A 25,376-nucleotide genomic window follows, 5' to 3' on the forward strand; every position below is an offset into this window, starting at 1 on the left:
CATGGTGCTCCTGCTTCTCGGGCACTGGTTCTAGGCGAGCTCCTGCTCATTTAGGCGTGTTCCTGGCGAATTGGGCCAACTAACACACCTGCTACATGCTGAGAGCTGCGATCCAGCCATATTGACATCCAGTCTGGTCTCCAAATCCGACTAGTCTGCATACAGGATACGGACGTCGAGCCCCAAGATATTGACACTGGGGGCTCCTGCGCAGACGGACCCGCTTTGCCTTCACTCACCAGCAAGCCCAATCTCGTGCCTTCCACTCTAACGAAGGCACACGTACTTCACCATGATGCGGCGAGAGCGAGCTGTCACCTCTATACGGTAGCAGCTTATTCCAATTCTTGAACCATTTCAACCTTGGTCCGACTGCTCTCCTAAATGCTCACCTTTGCCACACCTTGAAACTCGCCATATCATCTCTACTTCACCACGTTCTGACCTCTTTGAGGGTTCACCCCCCAGCATCGTTATTAAATCATTCTATACCTTTGATGGCCTCCATCTTTCATGGCTGAGGATGGACCAGTGCCATCATGTCAAGGTCCCTTCCTCCACGCCCAACACCCAACTTGGCACGGACGGTGCCCTTGATCGCATGCTCCGTCTGAGACATCGATCGAGACAAGTCCCTGCTATCTTCATACACGCTGGCGCTGGCTTCCACAGTCACCAGAATGAGAGCAGCCACCTCCAAGCCTGCGTAGCGTATGTCCACAGTACATGCACCGCTAATCAGGACTGACGTGGGGACAGTGCCGCCAGCATGGGGATGCGTTTCTTGCAAGCAGGCGCCAGCGCTACCCAAGCCGTTGAGGCTTCGCTCCGCATCCTCGAGGACAAGGATATTACGAACGCCGGCTACGGATCGAACCTGTCTATTGACGGCACTGTGGAGTGTGACGCGACGGTTGTTGACCATCTTGGGCGTAGCGGTGCCTGCGGTGCCGTTCCTGGCATACGCAACCCTATCTCTCTCGCAAAGCTTATTCTCGACATGAGCAACCTGCCACTCAGTCTGCATCGAGTCCCGCCGAACGCTCTTGTTGGCGAGGGGGCCCGCATGTTCGCCGTCGAGAATGGCATGGCAACGTATGCCAACGAACACCTTGTGTCCAGGAACGCGAGGGACCGGTTCCTTCGGTGGAAGGAAGATCTTCACCATACTGAGGGAAGATCTAGACCATCTGCCAGTCAAGGACGTGGCACGGTTTCGGCACTGGATGCGCCAGAGTCACAACCTGCGGCGAGCCCCGTCTTTCCCGGAGATCATGACGCTGCGGTTGAGGCCGGCACCTGGAACGAAGGACAGCCGGATTCGCCTTACAATGAGATGCCCATATCCAACAACTCCCATCCAGAAGGAGCCGCCGCCACAGCCGACTCTCGGGTCCCTAACCCTTCAGTCGCATCTGCGAGCCGTTCTCAATCGCATGCCTCTTCTGACCGACCACGGCCTATCAGCATTGAAGAGTTGCCTCGCTCCCAGAGTGAATCCAAAAAGAGGGAGGCTACCCCCCAGGTTGGTCCTCAACAAAGCTACCACAGTAGTCTACAATCTGCCTCCCGACCAGATCAGTCTGATAGTATCCAGAGCACGTTTTCGTCGATTGCACAACAACCAGGCGAGCCACGGGGCATTAAGCGGCCCGCGAGCTCAACGGACGAGGCACCATCGGCGAGATATGGCCTCCCTCCTCTCTCTCACGCTGATGACTTGATCACTGATACCGTTGGCGCCATCGCAATCGATGACAGGGGCTACATTGCCGCCGGCTCATCGTCTGGCGGGATCGGCATGAAGCATCGAGGCCGTCTGGGCCCTGCGGCGCTCGTAGGTATTGGCACGGCCGTCGTGCCCTGTGATCCGGATGACGAAGAGGCTGTTTCCGTTGCTACTGTCATCAGTGGCACAGGCGAGCACATGGCGACAACAATGGCTTCTCAACGCTGCGCTGAGCGTATCTACCACGGAACTCGCAAGGGATCCGGTGGCAAGGACGTCCCGGAGGACGACGACGATGTCATCATGGAGTCCTTCATCGCGGATGACTTTATGAACCATACTGGCGTCAAGAACTGTCACTCGGCTGGTGCCATTGGTGTCATGACGGTCAAAAAGACTCGGAGTGGATATTACTTCTACTTTGCGCACAACACGGATTCCTTCGCGCTGGCCTCAATGGGTGGCAATGACAAGCGGCCCGTCTGCACCATGTCACGTTTGTCTCAAGGTGCTGAAATCACGAGAGGAGGGCGCAAGATTCGCTTGGACTAAGGTGGGTGTGGCTTATTGCCGGACGCCGATGCACAACGTAGCACCGCTGTTGTGAACGAAACTCCCTAAAATAGACCAAACGTATGTTTTTTTATACACAGTTTTATCATAAAGCTGGCGTGGCCGTGCCGCTTGCTGTACCCTCTGCGGGTGTCCCATTGAGTGGCCTCTTCTTTTTCTTCTTCTTTCTCGGCACGACTTGGGGTTTTGAGCCGTAATTACCCAGGGCCAGCTTTGTCCCACACGTTAAGCACTCGGCATTCTCTGGTGGTTCACAAAATATGCTGAGGCAGATGGAACACACGAAACCCAAGTCGACAACTTTGCCATGGCAGAAACAGGCCGCTCGGAAATCCACCGTGTCGTGGGCGGGAGCAACCAGGGACTTGCGTGCTTCTGTGTCGGCGATTAAGCCAAACATGAGATATGAGAGAATCGCTTGCGGACTAGGCGCGGCGAGAAATGTGCCGCCTGTGTTATAGCAGGCTTGTTGTAGAAATGTTGCGTCGCCCGAAAGAGAAAGGGTATCAATGGCGACTTGGCCGTGAGCAGCGGCGAAGACTGCGTTCATGGTGGGGATGTATTGTGAGGGTTCGGAATCGGACACGGAAATGACAAGGATGCGGCCTTTGAGTCCCATGTGGACAGTGTCGCTCGTCTTGCTTTCGCTCGTTGCGTTGACGGCTGAGGCGGACATGCTGCTGGTGGCCTTGTTGATGTGGCAGAGAGCCAACGTCAAAGCACCGGACAGTTGTGTCGTCGTGGAGTCTAGGTCCTGCTTGGTCGTGCTGTCGACGAGGTTCCGTATTGACGCCAGCACAGCTGTCTCTATCTGCGCAAACTGTGGGTACTTGTTCGCAGAGCCCGGCGGTGGCGCCGCAGCGTCCTGCATTTCGACGTCGCCGCCATCGTCTTTTGGCTGGGCTGGCTTGTTCGGTGTAGACGCTGAGGGGTACAGCCATGCTGCCCGGTTGACGTGCGCCGCAATCAGCGAGACCTGGTTCGCATTGCTGAAGGCGAGATGTGCATTGACAAAGACGAGGATGTTCGCTATAGCTCGTGACAAAGGGAGGGTATCGCCAATCGCTGCCCACGCGCGTGGGTTCGTATCAATGATGATGGAAAGTAGTGAAGGGGTCTCTTCATATGTGCCGACCTCGTAGTGATCTGACTTGTCGACTGCGTCCATGTTCAGAGCCACGCGCCGCACCCGAATGCAACCTTGGAGAGAGCTGCAAGAATGACGAAGTGAAGTTGTAGCCTCGCGGCGCAAACGCCAAAGCACGTGATTGTGGTCGGTGAATCTATCGATGAATTGCTTACCCTGCACATATGTACCCCTTGGGCTGTGACGCAAGATTCGGGGGCGATGGAGGGGAACCTGGGAAAGGAAGGAAGGACGGAGATCTGAGGTTGCCTTGTCTACGAAAACGCCGAAAAAGCTTAAATTGTGAGGGCTTTACTTGCAAAGGCAGGAGCGGAGATGTATTGATTTCAAACAATAACCCCAACGCTATCACGCTGCTGCTTGGATTTCTTGGCCTTTCCAGCTTATCAGTTTTCGTATCTGGACCCTGACCGGCGATCCCTTTTCGAGCTTCAGAATCCAGATCACACCCCTGCATCGTCGCTTTACATCACCTTTGTTACCTATCATCTCACTACACCTGACTCACAGTCTTTGATGCTTCCTCTGCACTTGGTCTCGAAGCAACAGGAGGAGGGCGGGCGCCGATTCGCATCTTCTCCTGGCTCGTCTCAACAGGTCTCAGGAATGAGTACCCCCAATCCAAATCAACGCGACAACATGGCCTCGTCGGTTGCGGAGACGCTAGGGCAGACCGGGCCTGCGGCATCGCTCGAGGACCAGACATTGATTCTGTTTGCGCGTCTTATGGAGGGCGGCCGCGAAGACGATGAGACGTGCCTCGACCTCGACTCCTTGACGAAGCTGCTCAACGAAGATGCCGAGGCGCAGCAAAGAAACAAGGAGCATCCTAGTATCTGCAAACTCATCGACTCGGACTGCGTGGACACACTAGTGTGTTACCTTGATATGCGACAAGACGAGGTCGTCCGTGGACATGCCATATTGACCACCTCAGCCTACCTGAAGGCTGCTGGCGACGAGGGGGCCAACGCCTTGAAGAACTTCTTTTTTGACCGGGTGAACCGAGGAACCTACGATGATTACATTGTCGCGTTTTGCGTTGCTTCACAGATCTTTCCGATCGTGCCGGATATCACTTCTCAGCTGTTCCTCAGTGAGGGCTTCTTACCGTCCCTTGGGCCTCTCATGAAGCGCAAGTGGAAGAGTCGCAAGGTCGAGACCGCGTGTCTGGAGATGCTCAACGCAGCTTGTATGAACCAGCACTGTCGTGAGGCGATCCAGAAATATTGCGTCGAGTTTTTGGAGGAAATTGTTGATCAGGAGCCAACAGAGGTGGTTCGCAGTATGAACAACGATCCCAATTTGCATAGCGAAGGAGGCTCAATCTCCATGCGAAGACACTCGGAGCAGGTTCAGAATCTGGCAGCTGTCATTCTTGCCAAGCTGAGAGTAAGTGATGTGGAGATTTGCTCTCGTTAACGATGGCTGACTGACGAAGCTCGAAGGCAGTGCCTACGAAGCCATCAGCGACTGATGGGCAATCCTCCCGAGTCGAGGAGGCGGTCTCGACAATGGAAGATTTATCTGGACTGTTCACACGAATGATCTTGCAAGACGACAGTCACGCGCGACAGCATTCTATCGAGGGCCTAGCATATGCCTCACTCCAAGCACCAATCAAGGAGAGCATCGCCAAGAACGAGGATCTCTTGAAGCGGCTTGTGACGACCCTCTCCGAAGCGAAACCGAAATCCTCGACCACATATGGCGTCCTCAGCATTTTCTGCAATTTAACGCGATATCAGCCTGCTTTGACGAAGGAACAGAAGAAGATGGCGCAACTCAAGGCATATGCCAACGCTGCGGGCAAGCTGCCGGGGCAGGATCCCTTGGAGGATGACGAGCATGTGGCGCTGCGATGCAAGGCTGTCTTTGACGCTGGTGTGACGCCCGTTCTAGTAACGCATAGCAAGAATGGCTCGCCAGCATCTCTGGCGTTGATCATTGGTATCGTTCATGCACTAGCTGTGACAAAGGCTCTTCGTGCTCCTCTCGCCCAGCAAGGTGCCATCAAGCTTCTGCTCCAGTCCTGGATCATCCTGCCGGAGACGGAGGATGCAGCTCGCCGGACAGCCGCGCAAGCTCTGGCCCGGATTCTGATCAGCACAAACCCAGCCTTGGTTTTCGGAGGGAACAGGGCAAATGCCATCAACACTGCGATACGACCATTGGTGAGTATCTTGCCGCCAGATCCGGCTGCCGAGGTGCGGGATCTCTTGCCCTCTTTCGAGGCCCTGATGGCTTTGACAAACCTGGCCTCACTCGAGGACGGCGAGGTGCGGCGGTCCATTATCTCGGTCGCCTGGCCGCAGATCGAGGAGCAGCTGTTGTCTTCCAATGCACTGGTGACAAAGGCTGCAGTAGAGCTGGTGTGTAACCTCATGCAGTCGCCCGAGGGCATCGCGTTGTACGCGGATGGCTCGCCACAAGCCAAGAACCGCCTGCACATCCTGCTGGCACTGGCAGATGCGGAGGATGAGGGCACGCGGAGTGCCGCGGGTGGCGCGTTGGCCAGCCTGACGGGCTTCGAGTCTGTCGTGCTCGGTATTCTAGCACGCGAAGGCGGTGTCAAAGCAGTGCTGGGTATGTGTGTGGACGATAACGAGGACTTGCGCCACCGCGGCGTGTACACTGTCTATAACATGGTGATGGCAGAGGGAACAGTTGGCGAGCAAGCGCGGGAGAAGATCAAAGACGCAGATGGCGTCGACACCATGAAGGAATGTCTCAAGAAGAGCCGGCGGCCAGAAGTGCTGCAAGCCACAGTACAGGGTCTCAAGGCGTTGTTGGGCCAGAGTTAGCATTATTAATCACAACTCTAGACTATTACTGTTCCACACGATTTAAGATCGCCACACCCTCAACGTGACCCGTCTGGGGGAAGAAGTCGAAGCCTCGCAGGCTCTCAATCTCATATCGCCATCCGTCGCCTTCACCCCTGACGAGCACGCCGACATCGCGCGCTTGCGTGTGCACGTTGCAGCTGACGTACAGTACCCTCTTGGGCCCGAATCTCTGCAGCTGGCCGAGGAAATCGGCGTCGCAGCCTTTCCTTGGGGGATCGAGAACGACGACCGTCTCGTCATTGTTGTACGTGACGCTTTTGAACAGCTCGCCCGCGTCGGCGGCAATGAAGCTGCAGCGCTCGTCGTTTAGGCCGTTGAGCTCGGCGTTCTTCCGGGCGCAGGCGATGGAGTCGGCGGCAATGTCGATTCCCGTGGAATGCTGGAACACACTCGACAGGGTGATGGTGAACAGACCGGAGCCCGAGTATGCGTCGATGAGGTACTTGATCTCGCCCTGATGGGCGGGCGGGACGATGTGCTCTCGGATGAAGGCCGTGAACTTGGGCAGGATGGAGTTGTTGTTCTGGAAGAAGGAATTGGCCGGGTTGGTGAAGACGTACGAGTCAATGTGCTCGATGGACGTGCCCTTGGGGTCGGTGATGCACGACTTGATGTCCACCGTGGTCTCGTTGTCGGCTTTCGTGGTGTATGGCGGAAGCGTCTCCGGAATGTCGGCACTGTCCCTTGGCAGGCGCTGGGTGTTTTCCCGCAGGAGGATGGTGGCCCCCTTTGTGTAGTTTTTGTATTCCTCCTTCATGCGCGCTCGCTCGCGGTTCATGCCCAGGTTGACGGCCTCGGTGCCAATGGGACACTCCTCGATATCCATGACCCGCCGCGTCCCCTTGAGCATGAAGCCAATGTCGGGGCACGAGTCGAAATGCGCCTTGGACTTTTTGCCCCGTCCGCGGAACATGCCTGGCGGCCCGTCAAAGTGCGGCGTCAGCTTTGTCCGGTAGTTGTACTGGAGCGGACTGCCAATGGTGTCGCCAATGGTGGGGACGAGCTCTGCCGGGAGGTTGGAGAAGTTCGCGTACGCCTTTTCCAGGACGCGCTTCTTCAGCTTCAGCTGCTCCGAGTAGTCCAGCATCTGGAACTGGCATCCGCCGCACTTGCCAAAGTACTTGCACTGTATCCTCGTGTCATCGCGCAGCGGGGATGGCTTTGTGATGGAGATGAAGTCGGCAATGGTGCGGCTCTCCTCTTGCAGGTGCCGGTACACCTTGACACGCGCCGTGTCACCCGGCACGGCGAATTGGGTCACGTAGACTTGGTTTGATCCGGCGATCATGCCCAGCGCATCGCCTGTCGATGAAAGTTCCAGGATCTCAATGTCCACCTGGGTGCCTTGCTCTGGCAATGGCTCTGGGTCTTCTATCGTCGGTCTCGATTTGAGCAGAGCTTGTATGTCTAGTCGCAATATGTCCTCTGATGAGCCCTCGGCAATGTTCTTCTCGCGCTTTGTCTTTTTGGGTTTCCATTTCCCTCCTTGCGCGCTGCCATGTTGGCGCTTCTGCGCATGTCCACTCTGTGCTGAGGCCATGGTTGCGAATGGTTTGAGCGTGATGGGAGAAGTGGTCCTCAATCTTATGAGCGAGGCGAATCGAAAAGGCCTCATAAGGGCATTGCTAAGAATATGGAGGTGAGTGTGGTGATGGATGAGGTCGTGTCTTCAAAAAGTTAGAGCATGGCTTGTGAAATCTCAAATGTCAATTGGCCCTTGCGTGATTGGTTGCCGGCTGGTCTGGTGGGTCCATGGCTACCGGGTATTTACTTACTCGGGCGATCTGGTCACCGGCGACCCCTTTTAGTTGTGTTTCTTGTTATCCAGCACCAGATACTATTATATAGTCATTGAAGCTTTTGTTCTCTTCAAAAAATAATCAATGAAGGCGGTAACTCATTCCGGCGTTAGACTCAGGGAGGGCACTAGCTTGATATTAGGGGTGAGCAGCTTGTGGCTGATGAACCAAGTAGAGACCGTGATTAGTACTACGTGACTACTGTATATAATATGAAAAGTCCGATTGTAAACTTTCATGTTCATCCCATATGGTCTAACGGTTATGATGTGGCGCTTTCATCTGAAAGCTTCCGCCAAGCCCTGGGTTCGACTCCCAGTATGGGAGACGTTACCTTTTTGGCTTCTGACTATACTTTTGTGATTCGGGTGCCTATAGGACGTGCAGCAGCGTTGCCCGCGACTCACGGGGAGAATAGGAGCAAAAAATTATGGCCCAACACCATTGTGGCAATGGTATTTTTTGCGAACGAAACGGCGGTCGCGGAAATCTAATACCACATGTGTGCCTGCTTTCTCGACGCTGAATCCTTTTGAAGCTCATCCGGAGGATGTACTAGGCACATGCGCTTATCAAGACGCCCGAGCCAAGATAATTTCTCTAGAAGTTCAATACACAATCGGTGCTGTTAAGCCTGTTATCGAGAAGTACCAACTTGAATAGCCTCCTGTCTGGTCCGCTCTTGTCAGCAACCAAACAAGATACTCGAATTGGACTAGACTGATTACCGTGTTTGGAGTCTCCATATTCCAAATCCGAGTCGTGGAGCACGTCACACCCTCGGCGCGCGTGACTAACAATTCTACGCCGATAAGGGCGCACTCGATGTTTCTAGCTCAACTTAAATTGCCATAAAGGCCAGATGCGTGTCCAATTGTCCTAATTATGTGGCCTGTAGAATAGTAAGGGACACGTTCGCTGGGGTTTTGATATCGATCATTTTTGAGCTGTGGATCGACTATCTCACTGCGACTTACACTCTCTCACACTCATTGGTGAGATCGGCAAAACGGCCTTTCGCATCCATCATTATTCAGCACCGAACTCGCCAACAAATTGTAGCACTTTCTTTTGCGCAGTAATTGATCGAGTTCAGTCATGAAGGCCCAAAGACCAGGCCAGGCCATTTTGGCCGCTTGCCTATTCAGTGGCCTTGCCTCGGCTATCATCCCACCTGGACTGAGCCAGCAGTACCTCAGCAGCCAGAAGGATGGTTTCAAAGGCGGCGTCGCTAGTGAGACACGGGAGTGCAGCGAGATTGGTCGAGATATTCTCGCGCAAGGCGTACGTCTTTACATACATGTCTCACCATTCCGATAAGGCGCTGACTGACTGACCTTGTAGGGCAATGCTGTCGATGCCTTGGTCGGGACGACATTCTGCGTCGGCGTCATTGGCATGTACCACTCCGGCATTGGAGGCGGTGGCTTTATGCTGGTGCGTGATGCAGACGGGCAGTACGAAGCGATCGATTTCCGCGAGTCTGCGCCTGCAGCGGCATACGAGGACATGTACCAGGGCAATGTCGACGGCAGTGTCTACGGTGGCTTGTCGGCTGGTGTGCCCAGCGAGCTTGCCGGACTGGAATATGCCCACAAGAAATACGGTGTGAGTATCTTCCATGACTCCGTGAGGATTGCAATAACAGACAGACATAGTCGCTACCATGGCACGAGGTCATGGCTGGTGCGATACACATGGCCAACGACGGGTTTAAAGGTTTGTGGTGCCTCAAGAAGTGTTGGACGTGCCGTACTGACCGCCAGACAGTGTCGCCAGATCTCATCAAATATTCACAGCTAGCGACGAAGAACCAGCCCAACTTCTTGGTCGAGGATCCGATTTTTGCAGAGGAATTCGCCCCGAACGGCACCATGCTAGGACTGGGCGAAACCATGACTCGACCACGATATGGGCGGTAAGTCTAGACATCACAGGCTGAGCTTTCACTCCATACTGACCTGCCAAAGCACATTGGAGTTGATCGCCGAGCATGGATCAGAGGCCTTCTACAAGGGCGAAATTGCCGAGTCCATCATCAAGACGATCCAGGAAACCAATGGCACCATGACACTCGAAGACATGGCCAACTACAAAGTCATCTCGCGCAAAGTCGCCTCGGCCTCCTATCGCGGCGCGCAGCTTCATGCTGTGGGCACGCCAGCCAACGGCGCCGTCTGCCTCAACATCCTCAAGATCATGGAGCAGTTTGACCTCGAGGACGCCGACGACATGGGCCTCACGTGGCATCGGTACGACGAGGCGCAGCGCTTTGCCTACGGTGCGCGCTTGGAACTGGGCGACCCCAGCTTCATCTCCCACATGGGTGAGATGGAAGACGACATGATCAGCACCGCAAAGGCCGAGGAGATCAGGGACCTGATCAGGGACGACCAGACAATGCCCGTGGACTACTACGATCCCAAGCGCCTGTACACGACAGACAGCCACGGGACGTCACACATCTCCGCCGCCGATGCGTCGGGCATGGCGGTCTCATTGACGACGACCGTCAATTTGCTCTTTGGCGCGCAGATCATGGATCCCCTCTCTGGTGTCATCATGTAAGTTAGCCCCTGATTTCTCATCAGTGTATTGTGCTCACTCCTCTAGCAACAACGAGATGAACGACTTCTCCATCCCCGGTGTGCCCAACGAGTTCGGCTTCGCCCCCTCCGAAGCCAACTTTATCCGCCCGCACAAGCGACCTTTGTCCTCCATCACACCCATCATCGCCTCCCGCCCCGATGGCACTCTCCTCGCGGTGGTGGGTGCCGCCGGTGGCTCTCGCATCGTGTCCTCCACGGCGCAAGTCCTGTGGCACACCATAGAACACAACATGACACTCACGCAAGCCCTCGCCCATCCACGTGTCCACGACCAGCTGCTGCCAAACGTGTCACTCATAGAATACGCCATGGACAATGACACTGTCGATGCGCTGCGCGAGCGAGGCCACGAGATCAAATACACGGCCCCCGTCGTGAGCTCCGTGCAGGGCGTGTGGAGGCACGACAATGGCATGTTCGAGGCAGCAGGCGAGCCTCGCCAGAAGAACAGCGCCGGGCTCACAATATAATAGACCTATAGAAGAAGTATACGTCAAAGATAGGGAAAAGGGGGGGGGGTATCCTTAGTCTATTTTAATTATTTCGTCATGGCGACAAGCCTATCCATCTGCACAAGCCACTTGCTGGCAAACTCGCCCTCCGTGAAGCGTTTCGCCGACTGTCGCGCGCGCAGGCGCATCGCCAGCGGGTTGGCAACGGACAGCGCCGACTCGTAGCCCTCGGCAAACTCGTCCACAGTCTCGGCGTGGAAACCGGTCGGCTCGCCGTCCACCTCCACCACAATGTCCAGTTTCGGGCCGCCGCTGTTGTGGACGACGGAAATCAGACCAGCCGCTTGGTACTCCACGCACCCAATGCCAAAATGCTCGTTCCACATTCCGTTGACGCCGACAGACGCCTTTTGGAGCCACTGTAGGATCTCGGGCCACGGGGCGTCCAGGCGGAACTCGACCCTGTCCTTGATGTGAAGCTCGTTGACCAGCAGGCGCAGCTCGTAGACGCGTTTCGAGTCATGGTCGTCGCGCACACTCCCAATGAGAATCAGCTTGGCCTCTTTGGCCGCCTCGGTCCCTGTCATGACGAACTGAGCAAACGACTGGACGATGAGCTTGTGGTTCTTTTCGGGGCGGAATTGCGCAATGTAGACCATGGCTTTCTCGCGCTTCGTCTCGCTCGCCTCAGAGACCTCAATCTCCTGCTCGAGCTCTTCGACTGCACAGGGAGGAAAGATGGCGGGAATAGGGTTCCTCCTGTCCTTCACCTCACGCCAAGGACCCCAGAGCTTGGTGAGATGTGTGCGTGTCCATGTCGAGTTGGCCATGACAACGTCAATGGAGGAGCCCACCCACGAGTAGAGCTCGGAGAAGCGCATCCAGTACCATTTCTTGATCGTGCCGCGGATGCCAACGCCCTGACCTGCGTTCACCCCCTGCGAGCCCGTCTTGGAATCAGGATCCAAGGACTCCAGCATGTCTGTCGAGATGGTCGGGTAATGCACGTAGGCGCCGGTCGGGATCTCGGGGAACAGCCACTTTGAGACACCTAGGGCAAAGGCGTAGCCCATGGTGTCGACAAAGATGTCGGGGACGAGTAGGGAAAAGGCGTCCCAAGCGAGATACATGGAGCCGAGGGATTGGCCGAGCAGGGTGAAGCGAGGCCATGTGGACGCAACCACCCAGTCGCGTTTCGACAGGTAGAGAAATGTTACAGCTGGAGGGTGCAAGCTGATGTTGAAGCGGCTCTGTCATCGGTCAGTGAAAAGCCCGAGCGACAGGTAGCATCACTCACCTTGACTCGAGAAAGGATCTGGTCCTTGGTGACCTCGTGGTCGCCAGTGTAGACTACACACTTGGCCTTTGGCCACTTGTTCTGCGTCGCGCGGATCGCTGCCCAGAGCACGCGCTCACCACCTCCACCGGCATTGCTGAAAAACCTGTCAGCGGTGGTTACACGGGGTCCAGGACAACCGACTCACCAAAATGGATGGAAGAAGCCTACGATGCCAGCCCAGTCCCGATCGACGTCTTGCTCCCCAACGTTCTGCCACTCGCCGCTAGAGGTGCTCTTGGTTTCGAGGTTCTTGTCCTGCGACTTGCTGGCCTCCTCATTCATCAGGGAGATAAGCAACGACCGCCGGCCCTCTGTCTTCTTCCGGAGGTACCATCCCAGGGAACGGCCCAACAGTCGCAGAAGCCTTGGCACGGCCATGGCCAGGAGGAATGGGGCGAAGGAGACGGCGATCGTCACAAAGATCCTGACGCTGCTGTTCACAGCAGCTGTAGCTGTGCTTTCCGCCGCCATAGCTGCGAATCCCGATTGATGGAGGGGCTGCGAAAGCTATCGGTTTGGGGTTGGAGGGAAGGCGAAACTAGCAGCAGAATCAAGTTGTGCTAGATTCTGAGCATGTCCTCAGATCGTTGTGCTCCCACGCTTCCGCAACAAGAGAGGTCAGGTGAGGGAAGCAGGTGAGAGAAGCTTCAGATGATGCTGTGCTGTCTGTGTGAAGGGTCCAGCTGTTCTGCTGAGGTGTGTGCCCCGCTAATAAAGCTTGGCTGGTTCGTCAGCCACGCCAAGCCACAAGCTACAAGCCACATGAACTGAAGCGACATTCTCTCATCGTCCGCTTCATCATGTCACCAGAGATCCCGTCTCCGAACAAAGATGCAATAACAAAGCTGTCGCTGGCGGCAGTCGAAGGCCACCATGTCACTCATTCAACGATCAGCTCTGAGGCGCTTGCCAAAGCCATCCGTCACAATTGCGCACCCAACCCGGCGGACATTTGTCGGAGCGACCTGGGGAGCCCTTGTGAACACTGTCGCCGATGGCATATGCGCAGTACATCACGTCGGCCTCCCGTGGTACATGACGATCCCGCTTGTGGCTGCCACAGTCAACTTCACCGTCCGTCTCCCGGTGCAATACTATGCCCGCCAAACGCGCAACAAGTATGCCCAGGCCATGCCAGTCGTACAGGCGTGGGAGCGGGTCCGCGTCCACAAGGCCATGAGGAAAATCGACCCTTCCTCGCCCGATGCGCAGAAACAGAGCACATTGGCGCTGTCCCGTGCGAAAGCAGACAATGCGCCCACGAGACGCCGGATCTTCAGGGCCGTAGGCTGCCAGACATGGAAACACTTCATACCGCCCGTCACCGTGGTGCCGTTCATCATGTTCTCGGATGCCCTGCGGCGCATCAGTGGCGTCCAACTCTCGGCCAGCAGCGATGTATCTCGCTTTGACTCCTCTCTCAGCGACGGGGGCTTGGCCTGGTTCACGGACCTCTCGGCTGCGGATCCTTACTATGCTCTGCCCGTCGCGTGCGTGGCTGCCTTGGGGTCGTCTACGTGGAGGAACCGAGACGTGTGGAACGTCTTCTTGAGCCGCGACATTGAAGCACCGACGCTCAGGAAAGGGTGGAGTGGGCTGCAGCCCGCGTTTCAGCGTCTCTTACTCTTGGTCCCTTTTTGGCCGCTTTTCGCCGGCCTCAATATGCCCAGCTCCATCCTGCTCTACTGGGTCTCGAGCTTCAGCCTCACTCACGTGAACAACTGGATCATGGACCGATATATCCCCAAGCCGGAGCAGCCACTGCAGCCGATCAAGCGGACAGAGCTCTCGTCGCCATTCATACATGCGAGCACCATGGATCGGACACTCCAGTCGGCGTCCACGAGTCAGAACCCGAAATAGTGGTCATTAATCTTGCGTTGCCATGTACAATAGTCTGTTGTAACCAAATGATATATACCCACGCTGAACGCCTTTATGAAAAGAACACACAAGAGTCTCTCTGCACCCATGTCTCATCCGACCACAACTGCCAAGATGACAATGGTCAAGATCACGGCCAGGATGAGCAGCAGGCAGCAGCCCTTGTTGCGGGCCGCCTTCTGATACCGCGCTGCCTGCCGGGTCTCCACGTCGGCGTGACGCGTGTCGTCGTGGACATTCTCAATGTTGTCGGCGATGGATGTGAGCTGCTCGCCCTGCTCGTCCACAATCTGCGCCACCTGGCGGAAGAGCACGTTGAGGTCGCCCACGCCCTGCTCAATGTTGCGAATCTCCTCCTCCCGCTCGATGATGAGCGCCTCCTGGAAATCCACCTCGTCCTGCACAGCGAGGGGCGCGGACATTTGCAGCTGCTCCTGCTGTTGACCGCCCGAGGGCGACGTGGCGTGGCCAGGCTCGGCATCGTGTGCCACGCGCGCCGCATGGACGGATGCCTTCTCCTTCTCCAGTGCTCGTCGTTGTAGGGACTGGAACTCCTGTAGCGCCGTCTGGAAGTCGCTGGAAACCTTTGTCTGCTCGTATTTTTGTTGTTTCTGTCGACGTTAGCCTGTGCTCTTGGGTAGAGAGCAGCTGTAATGGTCTTCCTACCGATAGCTCCTCCCATGACTGTAGTTTCTTGACGCCCTCGCCAATCTCCTGGCATATGTGCCTCGTCTTGTCCATCGCATTGTTCACACGCTCCCGCAGGCGCGGCGAATCCTTCTTCGTGCCCAGAACGTTGACATCGTTGGCGAGCTTGCGGTTGCTGGTGAGGAGGGACTGCAGTTTGCCCTTGAGCTCGTACTGCAAGTCGCGGAATACCGGGTCGTCGGTGTAGCGCCCGGACTCGAGGTTGGAGAGTTGATCGTACGACATGATAGCGAGTGTCTGAAATGACCGCAAAACAGAAGGCGACGACGTGCTGCGTGATGCGGAGGAGTCAGTAGTGAATGAGGTTGCGACGGGCCGGGCGACGAACGACGTCAGCGCCCGCCGGGCCAATCACTGCACGTGATGTCGCTCGCTCCCGCCAGACCAGACCAGACCAGACCCTGCAGCCTCCACATCAGGCTCCAGCGCGCGTTGCTCAATCAATCGTCCGTTGCTCAGCTGGCACTTTTTTATTTACATCCGCACCATCCATCACCAGCGGATGCCTCACAACCATGGCGCCCCTCACCGTCCGTAGGGCGCCCTACAAAGACTTCCTCCAGCCTGCTTTGCAGAGCCGATTCGCGTCGACCGCCCTTGTGCTGTTCATAGTTTCCTATGCCGAAGCACTTCTCTTGAGTCGTTGGGATTCGTTGCTTTGGTCCTGGTTTCCGTTAGGCCCTACTGGCTTCCGAACGCTCGCCATCTTTTCCAGTGGTCTTTCCATCCTTGTTCTTCGGATCGCGCACTATCACGTCGGGCTGAGGACGACCGGGTCGGGCTTCCACACCCTGCGCGCCAACCTCTCGAAGCTGTCGACATACGAAACGGCATTCTGGTACATTGTGTCGACATGCATCTTCTGCCCGATCTTCATCTACTCGATCTCGCCTTCGGCTAGTCTCCGATGGGTTTCGTATACGAGCGGCGACCGAGCGCGAGCCAACGAGCGCACCATCTTCCTCGCGTTGTACCTGGGCGCGTGCGCCCTCAAGCAGAGCCTCGATCACTTCATTGGGGACGTAGATCACTTGGACCTCGGGATCGTATTCAGGCAATTGGACGACAACCCAGGGTCGGATAAGCCTCCGCCATCACGGGAGGTCAGGCTCTTGATACATTTTCCTAAGCTGGTGGCTGAGAGCGCCGTCAAGTCAGCATGGGTTTTGGGCTTCTCTATCGTGGCGCATCTGGTCACGCCTATTCGGTCAATTGCCTACGGCTGGACACTGATGTTCTTGCGGCCATTCTACAACATGCCCCGGTCCAACATCCTCCCGCCCACACACCCGCTCGACTTTTGGCTGTGCGTACGATGTGTCATGGCGGGCTCGCTGTTGTTCGTCGTGTGGACGGCGGGCAACACTGCCTTTTCCATCTTCATGGTCAAGACCCCACTCAAGAATGGGCAGCCCCTATCGTCCGAATCCAAGGACCCCAATGGCAGCTTGCTGAACGGTCTCAAGAGCAAGAAGCCCTCTGTGCAGAGCTTTGCCATGTGGGAGCTAGCACACATTGCCGAGAACCTTGAAACGCGCAGAAAGGCCATCTACGCAGACATTGACCGCCCACAGGGGCCCATGTGGACGCAGGTCTACGGCGTGTGCATCGACGTGATCAAGTCCATTGAGGTGCGCGCGGAGGCATGGGGAAAACCACCCGCACCACCGCCTCCCGCACCCGTCGAAGAGCCGCGAGAACGGACAGCGGCACCGATCAAGACGGACAACATCTTCTCTCCCGAACGGCCGAGCACTACCCGAAGCAGATTGCGCGACTACGCCCAAGCTGAAGTCAAAGAGCTGCTACGTGGCGACGGACAGCCTCACAAGTCCGCCCTGAACGAGCTCAGGCCCATTGCGAAGAAGACGTGGGAGCAGACCAAGGACAATGTGCTCACCAAAGAGCAACGAGATGCCTTGACAGCAGAGAACGTGCGGAGTCACTGGAAGAGGGCTGTGCTCTGGTCGATGAGGTCTGGGTTTGTCCGGGCCTTGTTCCAGCAACAATTCCGTACCGAATTCGCAGGTGCGGTCCTGGGCACCCCGTTTGCCGAGCCCATGCTCTACGTCCACGCTTCGAATGCGCTGTGCCAGCTCGCTGTCCACAGTCTCACGGAGGATCCATTCGGCCATGTGCACCGCGACGTGGCCAGCATCATTTGCACGCTCACGTCGGTCATTGGCCAGATTGAGTCCATGAAGCAGCGTTTCCCCGTTCACTGGACGGATATCCAAGGGAGTGCCACGTGTCCCGAGGTCGACGAGGTTGTTGACGCTCTGCGAAAGGGGCTTGGCCAGGTGGTGGCCAGCTTTGAGTCGTTCAGCAGTGAGCTAGGTCTGACCAGGACCGAACTGAGACTGGCCAAGGAGGCCGCCGCCAAGCCAGAGCCAGTCGCGCCCAAGCAGCAGGCGCCCGCCGCACCCAAGCCGGTGCAGGAGGCCAAGCCCCGTGTCGAGAGGCGCATTTCAAGGGCGGAAGAGGTGCCTCGAAGGAGGTTGGCCAGCAAACCAGAGATGGAGCAGGTGCGAGGATGAACAAAAAAGAGATGCATGGATCGGCGAAAAGGCATTTATGGGCATGATACCCCGGTAGGGTACGATTGTAGAGAATTATACGTACGACAAGACATTCTGGCACATGTGCGTCTCCAGCTGAAGGTTTGTTTGTTCATTGACGACTATATACGGTAAAGAATGGCCAAGAAAGAAAGAAAACAGCGACAGATCCCGTCTCCCCGCTCCTTTTGCGCGCAATCCCATCGGTCCGGTCTTCCTGATGTCGCCCTGCGAACACCAGTGGCCCCTTGCGTCTTGCCACATCGCTCAGGCAGCGTTGATCTGGCTGGTCAGGAACCTGGGCGCCTCGAACGCGGCCTCGTCGTTGTACGAAAAGTGCGCGGGTAGAATAAACAGGGAGCCACAGCAGACGGCGTCGGTGAAGGCGCAGTAGACCTTGGTGCGGTCGGTCGGGTAGTTGGGGATGCGGCCGCGGTTCTGGAGGTTCTTGGTGTAGCCAAAGAGGACGGCACCGACGACCTGGTCCTGGACGGCGCCGGTGAGCTCGGTCAGGGCGTTGCCGACGACGGCGGTGCCCTGGGAGTAGCCGCCGGTGACGACGGGGGTGTTGGGGCACTTGGAGTGGGCGAGCTGGAAGAGACGCTTGGCCTCGTCGATGGAGGCGCGGTTGGTACCGGCGGGGAGGAAGTTGGGGGACAGGCCGGCGTTGTAAGGACCGCCGACGCCCTGGATCCAGATGTTGCCGATCTGACGCTCGAGGGCGGACGCGAGGATGGGCCCGGCGGAGAGGCCCATGTTGCCGGGCTCGGTGGAGCCGCGGGCGAAGATGAGGATGGCGTCGGGGCAGGAGGAGGCGGAGCCACTCTGCAGGTCGTTCCTGGTGGTGGACTGACGGGTCTCGAGCTGGACGGTCTCGAGCTCGAGGTCCGCGTTGCGGATCTCGACAGCGGTGAAGGAGTCTTCGATGGGAAGGGCGACGGCCATGGCGGCCAGGGCAGCTGTGAGAGCGAGGAACTTCATGTTGACTGGTGGATGGATGGATAGATCAGGTGTATGTGTTCTGAACTCAGGAAGTGAACCTTGACTCTGTAGCTGTTATGGCTGGCTGGCTTGTGCTGATTTCCTCCTCAAAGGGAGGGAAAACCTCGTCTTCTTATAGATACTCCAGTCTGGCTGGCAGCCCGAAGCTGATGGACGTTGGAAGGATGGACCATGTCTGACCGGCCTTTTCGAGCTGGCTCCTTGCCAGCATCGGCCGACGAGGCCTTTTCCCCGCCGACGACCATCACCCATCCACTGTCAGTCGCAGTTGAAAAGGCGGACGTTGTAGAAGACTGGCGTGCCACGTGTATGGAGTAGATAGCACAGAGTATGGGGATACCGCCTAACACGAATCCGGCCACGGACGCGAGTGATGTGGTTGATGTGAGGCGGCCGCGTTCCAATCGCAACACTGGCAGAATGGAGACCCCCGCAAAGTTTCGCAAGATGTCTTCTAAGGGGGATCGCGGTATGCATGATGCCCAGGATGATACGCAGACGTGCAGCAACCTTGTGGGAGTTCCTGGAGTGCATATGCGGGGTGCATGAGAAGCCAAGTCCCCTCGCCTCGGCTCCTGGGAATCGGAATAGGATGTTTCGAAAGCGCGTGCTTCGTCGATTAGCGTACAAGACCACAGTTGCTAGGGGACATGCTTACTTTTTGGAAGATACTGCCTCGGCTGTAGTCCAATGCCAAGACTGGCTTGCGCCTGCAGAACTTAGACTAGAAGCCACGCGTGGTCAAAAGTGAGGACTAGGCAACGGCACAACCAAAGTCTAGAACGGAGAGTGTTTCAACTTGATCGACCTTGGACTCGTGATCGGCAGTTCCCGCGTGGTATGTCTCTGCAGGGTCATCTGCCGCGTGCTGTGAGAGATCGTCGTATCTGATACTGAGCCTCTCTACTGTCACAACTGAGAATACAGGAGGAAGCATTGTCCATGCCCATATACCTATAGGATTCTCGAGTCGAGTGGCTTGAGACTCATGTCAGTCACGGTAAAGTTGTACCACACGCACTTCTCTAGTGTCGGTGGTGATGAGATGCCACTACTGCAAGACGGTATGGTAGATCCGCCCTAGGCCAGCCACGCACCGTCTGTCCATTCGGGGCCTTGGGAATTCCACATGCCTAAAGCGGGCATAGCAGCGATTCTTCCTCGCCAAGCCTGGCTCGATGTGTATGTAGTGCGCCTGGACTGCCCCCTCTTGAGCATGATGACCGTCTCCATTCACACGAGGAGAAAGACCACTTGGATGATGGGAACACCATCTGCTCTGCATCGCATAGGTCACGCTTTGGCGATGTTCTTCATCAGCGTCAATTCCAACGCAAATACCGCCAGGGTAAGCTTTCTGGTTGAATGTTGAATAAATGGGCAGTCAACTGGATATGAAGTGGTCAGAAACAACAAATGATATGTCCTGTTATCAGGAGTCAGGACGTGGATGGATATGAGATCCACGTTCGTCATGTCTCCACTCCCCCCCCCCTCCCTGTCCCTTCTAAGTTCAGCGGCTGTTGGCTGGAACTTGCAGGCTTCTAATTGCATGTAATTACCTTACCCGGTAATGACCTTACCTTACCCAACAAGACATCATCGACCTCGATCCTCCATCAACCATCAACAATCGCCCATGCATCTTCATCCGCCATAAACATGCGACACCTCTGTATACATCGAGCAGCTTGCTATCGAAGAACCCTAGCTCCATACTGACCGCGCCCGGCGTGTGCGCGCGCGTTCCCGCCGCCAACATGGGTCGCGCGTGGGACTTCTTTCGCGTCGCCTACACATCTGTCTACTTCCTCCTCTACATTCTTCTCGCTGGTCTGCTCCTGATCACGCCGGCCGACGCCATCGGGCGCTCGCTCCGCAACAATCAAGTGTACAACATATGGCTTCTGGCCTTTACCTATGTCCTCACCATCCTCGTCGTCAGCGTCATCTACTTTATCCGCCTGTACGTGAACAAGACGGTCCTCAACAACATCCCCAAGCCATGGGTGCCGATCGACGTGGGCGATGTGACAAAGGCGGTGCACCAGATGATTCAGGACGGGCTCGACAGGAGCGCAGCAATTGCCTACGAGGCACGGCCGAGGACGGAACCGGACGGCGTCAAGGTCACAATTGCGGCGGCTGAAGGGCTGGGTATCTCCAAGGCTTTGCAGCACGAGCTGTGGGACGGCATTGAACACAAGGGCTGGTCTTCGCCAAAGTCGCCCGATCTACCAAATTTGCATTATGGGACCGTCCTCGCCGAGCTGCCCAACCTGATCGAGGCCAAAGCCATGACGCTGGCGCAGAGAGGGCCCGCGACGGGGAGCGACGTTGCTGCCCCGGACTCTGAGGCCGTGTCTCTTCTGCAGCGGTCTGCCAATCTTAGTCTACGTGGTTATGCGGATCACTTGGCCAGCTTGGACGTCCTCTCGCCAGACGAGACAGTCACCGATTTCCTCGCGCTGTACGAATACGCGCGCTTCTCGACGCAGCCCATATCCAATGCCCAGTTCCGCGAACTCATGCATCTCTTCGCCGAGGTCCTCCGCAGCATGCAGCCCCTTGACCTGGCCATCCTCCATGACGACGAGACAGCGCCATCGGAGAGTGCCTATGGTGGTGGTGATGGTGATGACTCACGCAACGAATATCTCCACGCCCTCGCGAACCGGCCTGACAGCTCAGACACGTCCTCCATCCGTCGACCTGCACCTCGCTCGGCTTCCTGGGGCGGCACGTTCCGCACAGCGCCGACCACCCCGCGTAGCCGGCCGCACCTGGCCTCGCGGCCCTCCAGTAGTAGCGGCAATAGTTTTGCGCAGACCAGACGCCCGTACGATGCCTCGAGCTCTAGTAGCATACGCTCCGGTCGGTCGTGGTCGGTGATTCGACTGGCGACACGGGAGGACGATGAGGACCTGCCGTATGTACTGAATTTGATGGGCACGGCAGAAAGCATATAGGTGCACTGGGTTATGATGTAACGTTATGATGCATGGCTTGGAGTATGGGTACTGCTTCACGGGTAATACTATTGCATTGGATATGTAATTTATGGAGTACACAAAAGGGAACAGGTCTTTGACCTTCACTCAATACACGTATGACAGACTCACTGGTCCTCGATGGGGATTCGCCAGCGCGACCTAAGGGCCCCATAAAAAAGTCGACTCGAGCTTGAACTCACTTCATCACCTTCGTTCACACACCACCTTTTACTTCTCCTCCAAACAATCACTCCCAGGTCAAGCGTGAAAATGGCCCCCGACGAACATGACGCATCGGTGAAGCCGCTCCCGACATCTTTCCACAACAAGCTGTCCATGCTTCGGAGCCGGACAGACAGCCTCTTCACAAACCTCAACTTCACACGCACCATCCCCTCCTCATCTTCTGCTCGACCCCCAGCCGATGCCAGTGAACCTCCATCCAACGCCCCGACACCGCCTGCGCAGTCCGCTCTCGGAAACGAAGAGGACGACTGGGGCATGGACCTCGGCGGCGTCGGCTACGTCAAGCCCAAGGCGAAAAAGTGGGATGAGAATGAGGAGCTGAGGAGGAAGGTCCTAGGGAAGCGGGCCGAGCGGGAGCGCAAGGCCAAGGAGGAGGCCGAGAGCGACGAGGACAATGAAGGGCGGGGCAGTCTAGGCAGGGAGAAGAAGAACAAGACCAAGAGGCCGCGTCGCGAGGAGACGCCGCCCAACGACGAGGAGCACACATCAGCACCAGCGGCCACCGTAACAGAGGACGTCACGGACAGGGACGCGGAATCACAGCAACCGCCGGCAAAGAAAAAGAAGAAGAAGAGCAAGAAGAACAAGGCCAAGAAGACTTCGGAATGATACTCTGTTCCCCGCCAGATCAGATCAAGCTGGTCAACTACCCGGATATCCAGTATGCTACCAAGTTTCTCTCCCCTCAGGCCCACGCCAACGCCCAAACTCCTGCCCGTTCATATCTACAAAGGGCCGCCCGCCCCGCCCCGCCCTCTCACCTTCAGTTCCTGCTGGTTACTGCACCCGCTTGCGCTTGCGCGCGTCCTCCTCTCCTCCCTTCGGATCCTCGTCGCCTTCATCTTCATCCGACCGCTCGGCGGTGTCGCTTGGGTTCAAAATATGTGCCATGCTCCCCCGTCGTGTCGGCGGCGCAGACGAGTCCTTAAGCCCCCGGCTTGCCGCGGAGCCCCACGACCAGTTTCCAAAGGTATCCGCCCCGTTGTGGCCGTTGCTAGCAAAGGGTGGTGTGCAAGGCCTGGAACTGGATCCCGGCTGTGGCTGTGGCTGTTGTTGCTGCTGTTGGGAGGCGGCTTGTTGTAGCGAGTACGTGGAAAAGGATTCTCGTATCCGCTGATCCTCGTTCGGAACGCGATTGGGGGACTGCGGATATGCTGGTGGTGCTCCCCCTTGATATTGCGGCTCCATGCCAGGCAGCCAGCCGTGCGCTCGAATGTCCGCAGACGTGTGCCTCCTACCCAGGCCCCCGGGAGGCGCCTGCTCGACATTCGACAACGGGTGCGGTGCCGGCGGCGCAGCCGGGTTCGGCTGCCGCGATGGCGAGGACTGCGTTGTTGTCCCGCCGCCTATCGATCCGTAGGGGCGCCTCGCATTGGCGCCGAGCCGCGAAGGCACGGCGGGCTGGTGGAACAGTTGTCGTTGAGGGACCGTCAGGTTGCCCCGGCGCGCCTCGTCTGGCTGTGGCTGTCTGGGCGAGACGGGTTGGTTTTCCATCCCCCCATAGTACGGCTGCCTCCCTACATATCCGGGGTCGGCCCCATCATCCATGCCACGCAGCACGTCGACCTGGCGCTGCATCTCGTGCTGTAGAGTAGAAACTGTTCAATATTAGCATCCAGCCTTGACCGTTCCTCGTCAAATATGGACCCACCGTCTCGATGGACCTGGCTCTCCGGAGGTACCAGGGACATGACACTCCTCGCCAGCTCCTGGTTGAAATGCAGCAGCCGTCCGATCGTATCAGAAGCCAACTGGTACTTGACGTGCATGTAATGCGCCGCCTCGTCGCTCCGCTGTAACCGCGCGCTCAAGTCATTCAGCGAGTACTCCAAGTTCGCCAAGCGCATGTCCGTGTTCTCGGGCGCCAGGTGCAGTGGTTCGGCCGGTGTGCCTGGCTGTGATACTGCTGGCTTTGTGTAGTTGTTCTCTCGGTGCACGAGCGCGTGTCGACTGGCGCGTCTTTTTATCTCCCGCAGTCCCACCAGGTCGCCGCGCTTGAAGTTGCCACCGCCGTGCTTAAACTCCCAGAGGGTCGACTCGGGGCTGCTGGTGTGAAAAACGTCGCGCTCTGCAGTTGCGTCAGTCGGCCGTTCAGTTCAGTCGCTTCGTGCCTCGCAGATTGGTCGTACCTTTGTGGAATCCATACATGTTGAGCTGCCGCACAAACGATGAGATGTTTGTATGCTTGAAATATTGTCTGGATTGGTGAGTCTGACGCCCCATAGCCATCCACCCATCGCGGAATACTCACGATAAGACTTTCGAAAAGTCCGGCGTCGGGGCCATGACGAAGCTGTCGGCACTGGACGACCACGATATCAGATGCTGGATATTTTGGTCCTCCAGCATGTTGTACAGTTTGTGAATAAACGCCGTCTGCACAATCTTTGGCTGGTGCAGAGCCGCCGCGGCGGGAGGTGGTGCTGCCATGTTGCCAATGTTCGTGTTCTTTCCGGCGCGTTCGTTCTCGTGCTCTTCGCTGTCTGCGCCTTGACTGGTTGCTTCCGCCTTGGACTTATCAATTGCAGAGCGCGCGTCTGGTCGACGAGAGCTAGACGTGGGCGAAGCAATGTCCATGGGCTCGCCGGCAACGGCTGTGGAAGCCATAGCGGCGCTTGCGGAGGCAACGGAACTGGCGAACGGCCGTGGAAGCTGTACAGAGCTTTCGATTATGGGTTATCAGTCGTTCCTGCGGTCAGCCTCGCGAGATGACTGTGGCGCGCATGGAAGGGGATCGAGATGTTGCTTGTTCGCGATGCAAGGTTTCGTCGGTTTCGGGGGCTACGCCGGGGTCCCCTTTTGTCGTCGTAGAGATGCGCCCTGCTCGAGGCCAAGGATGGTCAGCGCTGGCATTTCCACAGCAGAATGGCCGAGAGTCTTTGGGTCTAGAAGTCGAAGACGGCGGCGCTTGTGGAAGCCGGAGGGATGTAGCGGGTAGACGCAGGCCCTCCGAAGTTTGAGGCCGCGGAACTCTATTCCTGGGCCGGGGGGTCAAGTAGGGCAACTGGCCGCCTGTCTGGGGTGACTTTGTTGTGTTGTAATTGTACGTACTTACCTGCCTCATTGCCAAAGTCAGGCCAGGCTTGACACGGACGCAGTAATAATTGTACTGCGGCGGACGAATTAAGCAGAGAAGCTTCACGCGACGCGAGATGTCTGTCTGTCGCGGACGAGGGACGCAGGTGGTGCGCGGTGCTGCAGGGGTCAGTTAGTGCTCTGCTATGTATCGAGCGCACAGGTGCGTCGAAGCTCTAATTACTGTAGTTATGTCCCCCTCGAGGATGGGAAGAGAGGAATCGTCAACTGGGCCAATTCGCCGTCGTCGCTGTAATGCAGACGCACACGCAACAAGATGGATGGTGCTAAGCTTCCAGCGTTTTGAGGGTCTGCCACATGCAGCGCAAGGTGAAGCTGTCGGCTTCTAGAACGTCGGGGCAGCTCGCCTGGCCATCACCCCTCACGGGTGGACTGGAGTCACTGGACAGCGA

The 25,376-nt window shown here is 57.0% G+C and overlaps 13 protein-coding genes and 1 non-coding gene across 14 annotated transcripts; 8 read left to right on the forward strand and 6 right to left on the reverse strand.

Moving 5' to 3' along the window:
• The first annotated feature begins 48 nt into the window (after window positions 1-48).
• Window positions 49-2,363, forward strand: F5Z01DRAFT_646402 (aspartylglucosaminidase-like protein). The gene is made up of 3 exons (XM_046262901.1): window positions 49-711; window positions 760-1,525; window positions 1,598-2,363. Exons 1-3 carry the CDS (start codon window positions 524-526, stop codon window positions 2,279-2,281), a joined length of 1,638 nt encoding a protein of 545 aa, XP_046121503.1. The 5' UTR covers window positions 49-523; the 3' UTR covers window positions 2,282-2,363.
• Window positions 2,364-3,664, reverse strand: F5Z01DRAFT_646404 (TFIIH subunit Tfb4/p34). Its single transcript, XM_046262902.1, has one exon. The coding sequence runs from the start codon at window positions 3,468-3,470 to the stop codon at window positions 2,388-2,390; it is 1,083 nt and encodes a 360-aa protein (XP_046121504.1). The 5' UTR covers window positions 3,471-3,664; the 3' UTR covers window positions 2,364-2,387.
• On the forward strand, window positions 3,665-6,267 carry F5Z01DRAFT_646406 (myosin-binding striated muscle assembly central-domain-containing protein). The gene is made up of 2 exons (XM_046262903.1): window positions 3,665-4,841; window positions 4,898-6,267. The coding sequence occupies exons 1-2, from the start codon at window positions 3,966-3,968 to the stop codon at window positions 6,251-6,253; spliced, it is 2,232 nt and encodes a 743-aa protein (XP_046121505.1). The 5' UTR covers window positions 3,665-3,965; the 3' UTR covers window positions 6,254-6,267.
• F5Z01DRAFT_646407 (S-adenosyl-L-methionine-dependent methyltransferase) lies at window positions 6,268-8,015 on the reverse strand. Its single transcript, XM_046262904.1, has one exon. It carries the CDS (start codon window positions 7,911-7,913, stop codon window positions 6,279-6,281), a length of 1,635 nt encoding a protein of 544 aa, XP_046121506.1. The 5' UTR covers window positions 7,914-8,015; the 3' UTR covers window positions 6,268-6,278.
• Window positions 8,016-8,341: 326 nt separating this feature from the next.
• On the forward strand, window positions 8,342-8,424 carry F5Z01DRAFT_t25. Its single transcript has one exon. It is a non-coding gene; the product is annotated as a tRNA-Glu (tRNA).
• A 460-nt stretch (window positions 8,425-8,884) lies between these two features.
• Window positions 8,885-11,210, forward strand: F5Z01DRAFT_397908 (gamma-glutamyltranspeptidase). The gene is made up of 7 exons (XM_046259511.1): window positions 8,885-9,092; window positions 9,160-9,381; window positions 9,442-9,705; window positions 9,756-9,816; window positions 9,868-10,015; window positions 10,068-10,661; window positions 10,711-11,210. The coding sequence occupies exons 2-7, from the start codon at window positions 9,196-9,198 to the stop codon at window positions 11,174-11,176; spliced, it is 1,719 nt and encodes a 572-aa protein (XP_046121507.1). The 5' UTR covers window positions 8,885-9,092; window positions 9,160-9,195; the 3' UTR covers window positions 11,177-11,210.
• Window positions 11,104-13,169, reverse strand: F5Z01DRAFT_397937 (alpha-1,2-mannosyltransferase alg11). The gene is made up of 3 exons (XM_046259512.1): window positions 12,643-13,169; window positions 12,456-12,591; window positions 11,104-12,408 (listed from the first exon to the last, which is right to left on the reverse strand). Exons 1-3 carry the CDS (start codon window positions 12,966-12,968, stop codon window positions 11,245-11,247), a joined length of 1,626 nt encoding a protein of 541 aa, XP_046121508.1. The 5' UTR covers window positions 12,969-13,169; the 3' UTR covers window positions 11,104-11,244.
• On the forward strand, window positions 13,162-14,360 carry F5Z01DRAFT_747643 (mitochondrial export translocase Oxa2; the record flags this gene model as incomplete). Its single annotated transcript, XM_046266971.1, has 1 exon — window positions 13,162-14,360. The coding sequence occupies exon 1, from the start codon at window positions 13,371-13,373 to the stop codon at window positions 14,358-14,360; it is 990 nt and encodes a 329-aa protein (XP_046121509.1). The 5' UTR covers window positions 13,162-13,370.
• On the reverse strand, window positions 14,350-15,384 carry F5Z01DRAFT_646423 (t-SNARE). Its single transcript, XM_046262905.1, has 2 exons — window positions 15,048-15,384; window positions 14,350-14,992 (listed from the first exon to the last, which is right to left on the reverse strand). Exons 1-2 carry the CDS (start codon window positions 15,312-15,314, stop codon window positions 14,474-14,476), a joined length of 786 nt encoding a protein of 261 aa, XP_046121510.1. The 5' UTR covers window positions 15,315-15,384; the 3' UTR covers window positions 14,350-14,473.
• Window positions 15,385-15,604: 220 nt separating this feature from the next.
• Window positions 15,605-17,626, forward strand: F5Z01DRAFT_616360 (nuclear envelope protein; the record flags this gene model as incomplete). Its single annotated transcript, XM_046260906.1, has 1 exon — window positions 15,605-17,626. The coding sequence occupies one exon, from the start codon at window positions 15,605-15,607 to the stop codon at window positions 17,624-17,626; it is 2,022 nt and encodes a 673-aa protein (XP_046121511.1).
• A 144-nt stretch (window positions 17,627-17,770) lies between these two features.
• On the reverse strand, window positions 17,771-18,876 carry F5Z01DRAFT_397903 (cutinase). The gene has a single exon (XM_046259510.1). It carries the CDS (start codon window positions 18,626-18,628, stop codon window positions 17,915-17,917), a length of 714 nt encoding a protein of 237 aa, XP_046121512.1. The 5' UTR covers window positions 18,629-18,876; the 3' UTR covers window positions 17,771-17,914.
• Window positions 18,877-20,202: 1,326 nt separating this feature from the next.
• On the forward strand, window positions 20,203-21,765 carry F5Z01DRAFT_398312 (sucrase/ferredoxin domain-containing protein). Its single transcript, XM_046259516.1, has one exon. It carries the CDS (start codon window positions 20,410-20,412, stop codon window positions 21,616-21,618), a length of 1,209 nt encoding a protein of 402 aa, XP_046121513.1. The 5' UTR covers window positions 20,203-20,409; the 3' UTR covers window positions 21,619-21,765.
• Window positions 21,766-21,912: 147 nt separating this feature from the next.
• On the forward strand, window positions 21,913-22,497 carry F5Z01DRAFT_633521 (uncharacterized protein; the record flags this gene model as incomplete). Its single annotated transcript, XM_046261961.1, has 1 exon — window positions 21,913-22,497. One exon carries the CDS (start codon window positions 21,913-21,915, stop codon window positions 22,495-22,497), a length of 585 nt encoding a protein of 194 aa, XP_046121514.1.
• Window positions 22,498-22,665: 168 nt separating this feature from the next.
• Window positions 22,666-24,495, reverse strand: F5Z01DRAFT_671186 (flocculation suppression protein; the record flags this gene model as incomplete). Its single annotated transcript, XM_046264670.1, has 4 exons — window positions 22,666-23,486; window positions 23,540-23,956; window positions 24,018-24,085; window positions 24,140-24,495. 4 exons carry the CDS (start codon window positions 24,493-24,495, stop codon window positions 22,666-22,668), a joined length of 1,662 nt encoding a protein of 553 aa, XP_046121515.1.
• Window positions 24,496-25,376: the final 881 nt, after the last annotated feature.

This window comes from Emericellopsis atlantica (assembly GCF_019669845.1).
Source record: "Emericellopsis atlantica unplaced genomic scaffold F5Z01scaffold_4, whole genome shotgun sequence".
Taxonomy (NCBI): Eukaryota; Fungi; Ascomycota; class Sordariomycetes; order Hypocreales; family Bionectriaceae; genus Emericellopsis; species Emericellopsis atlantica.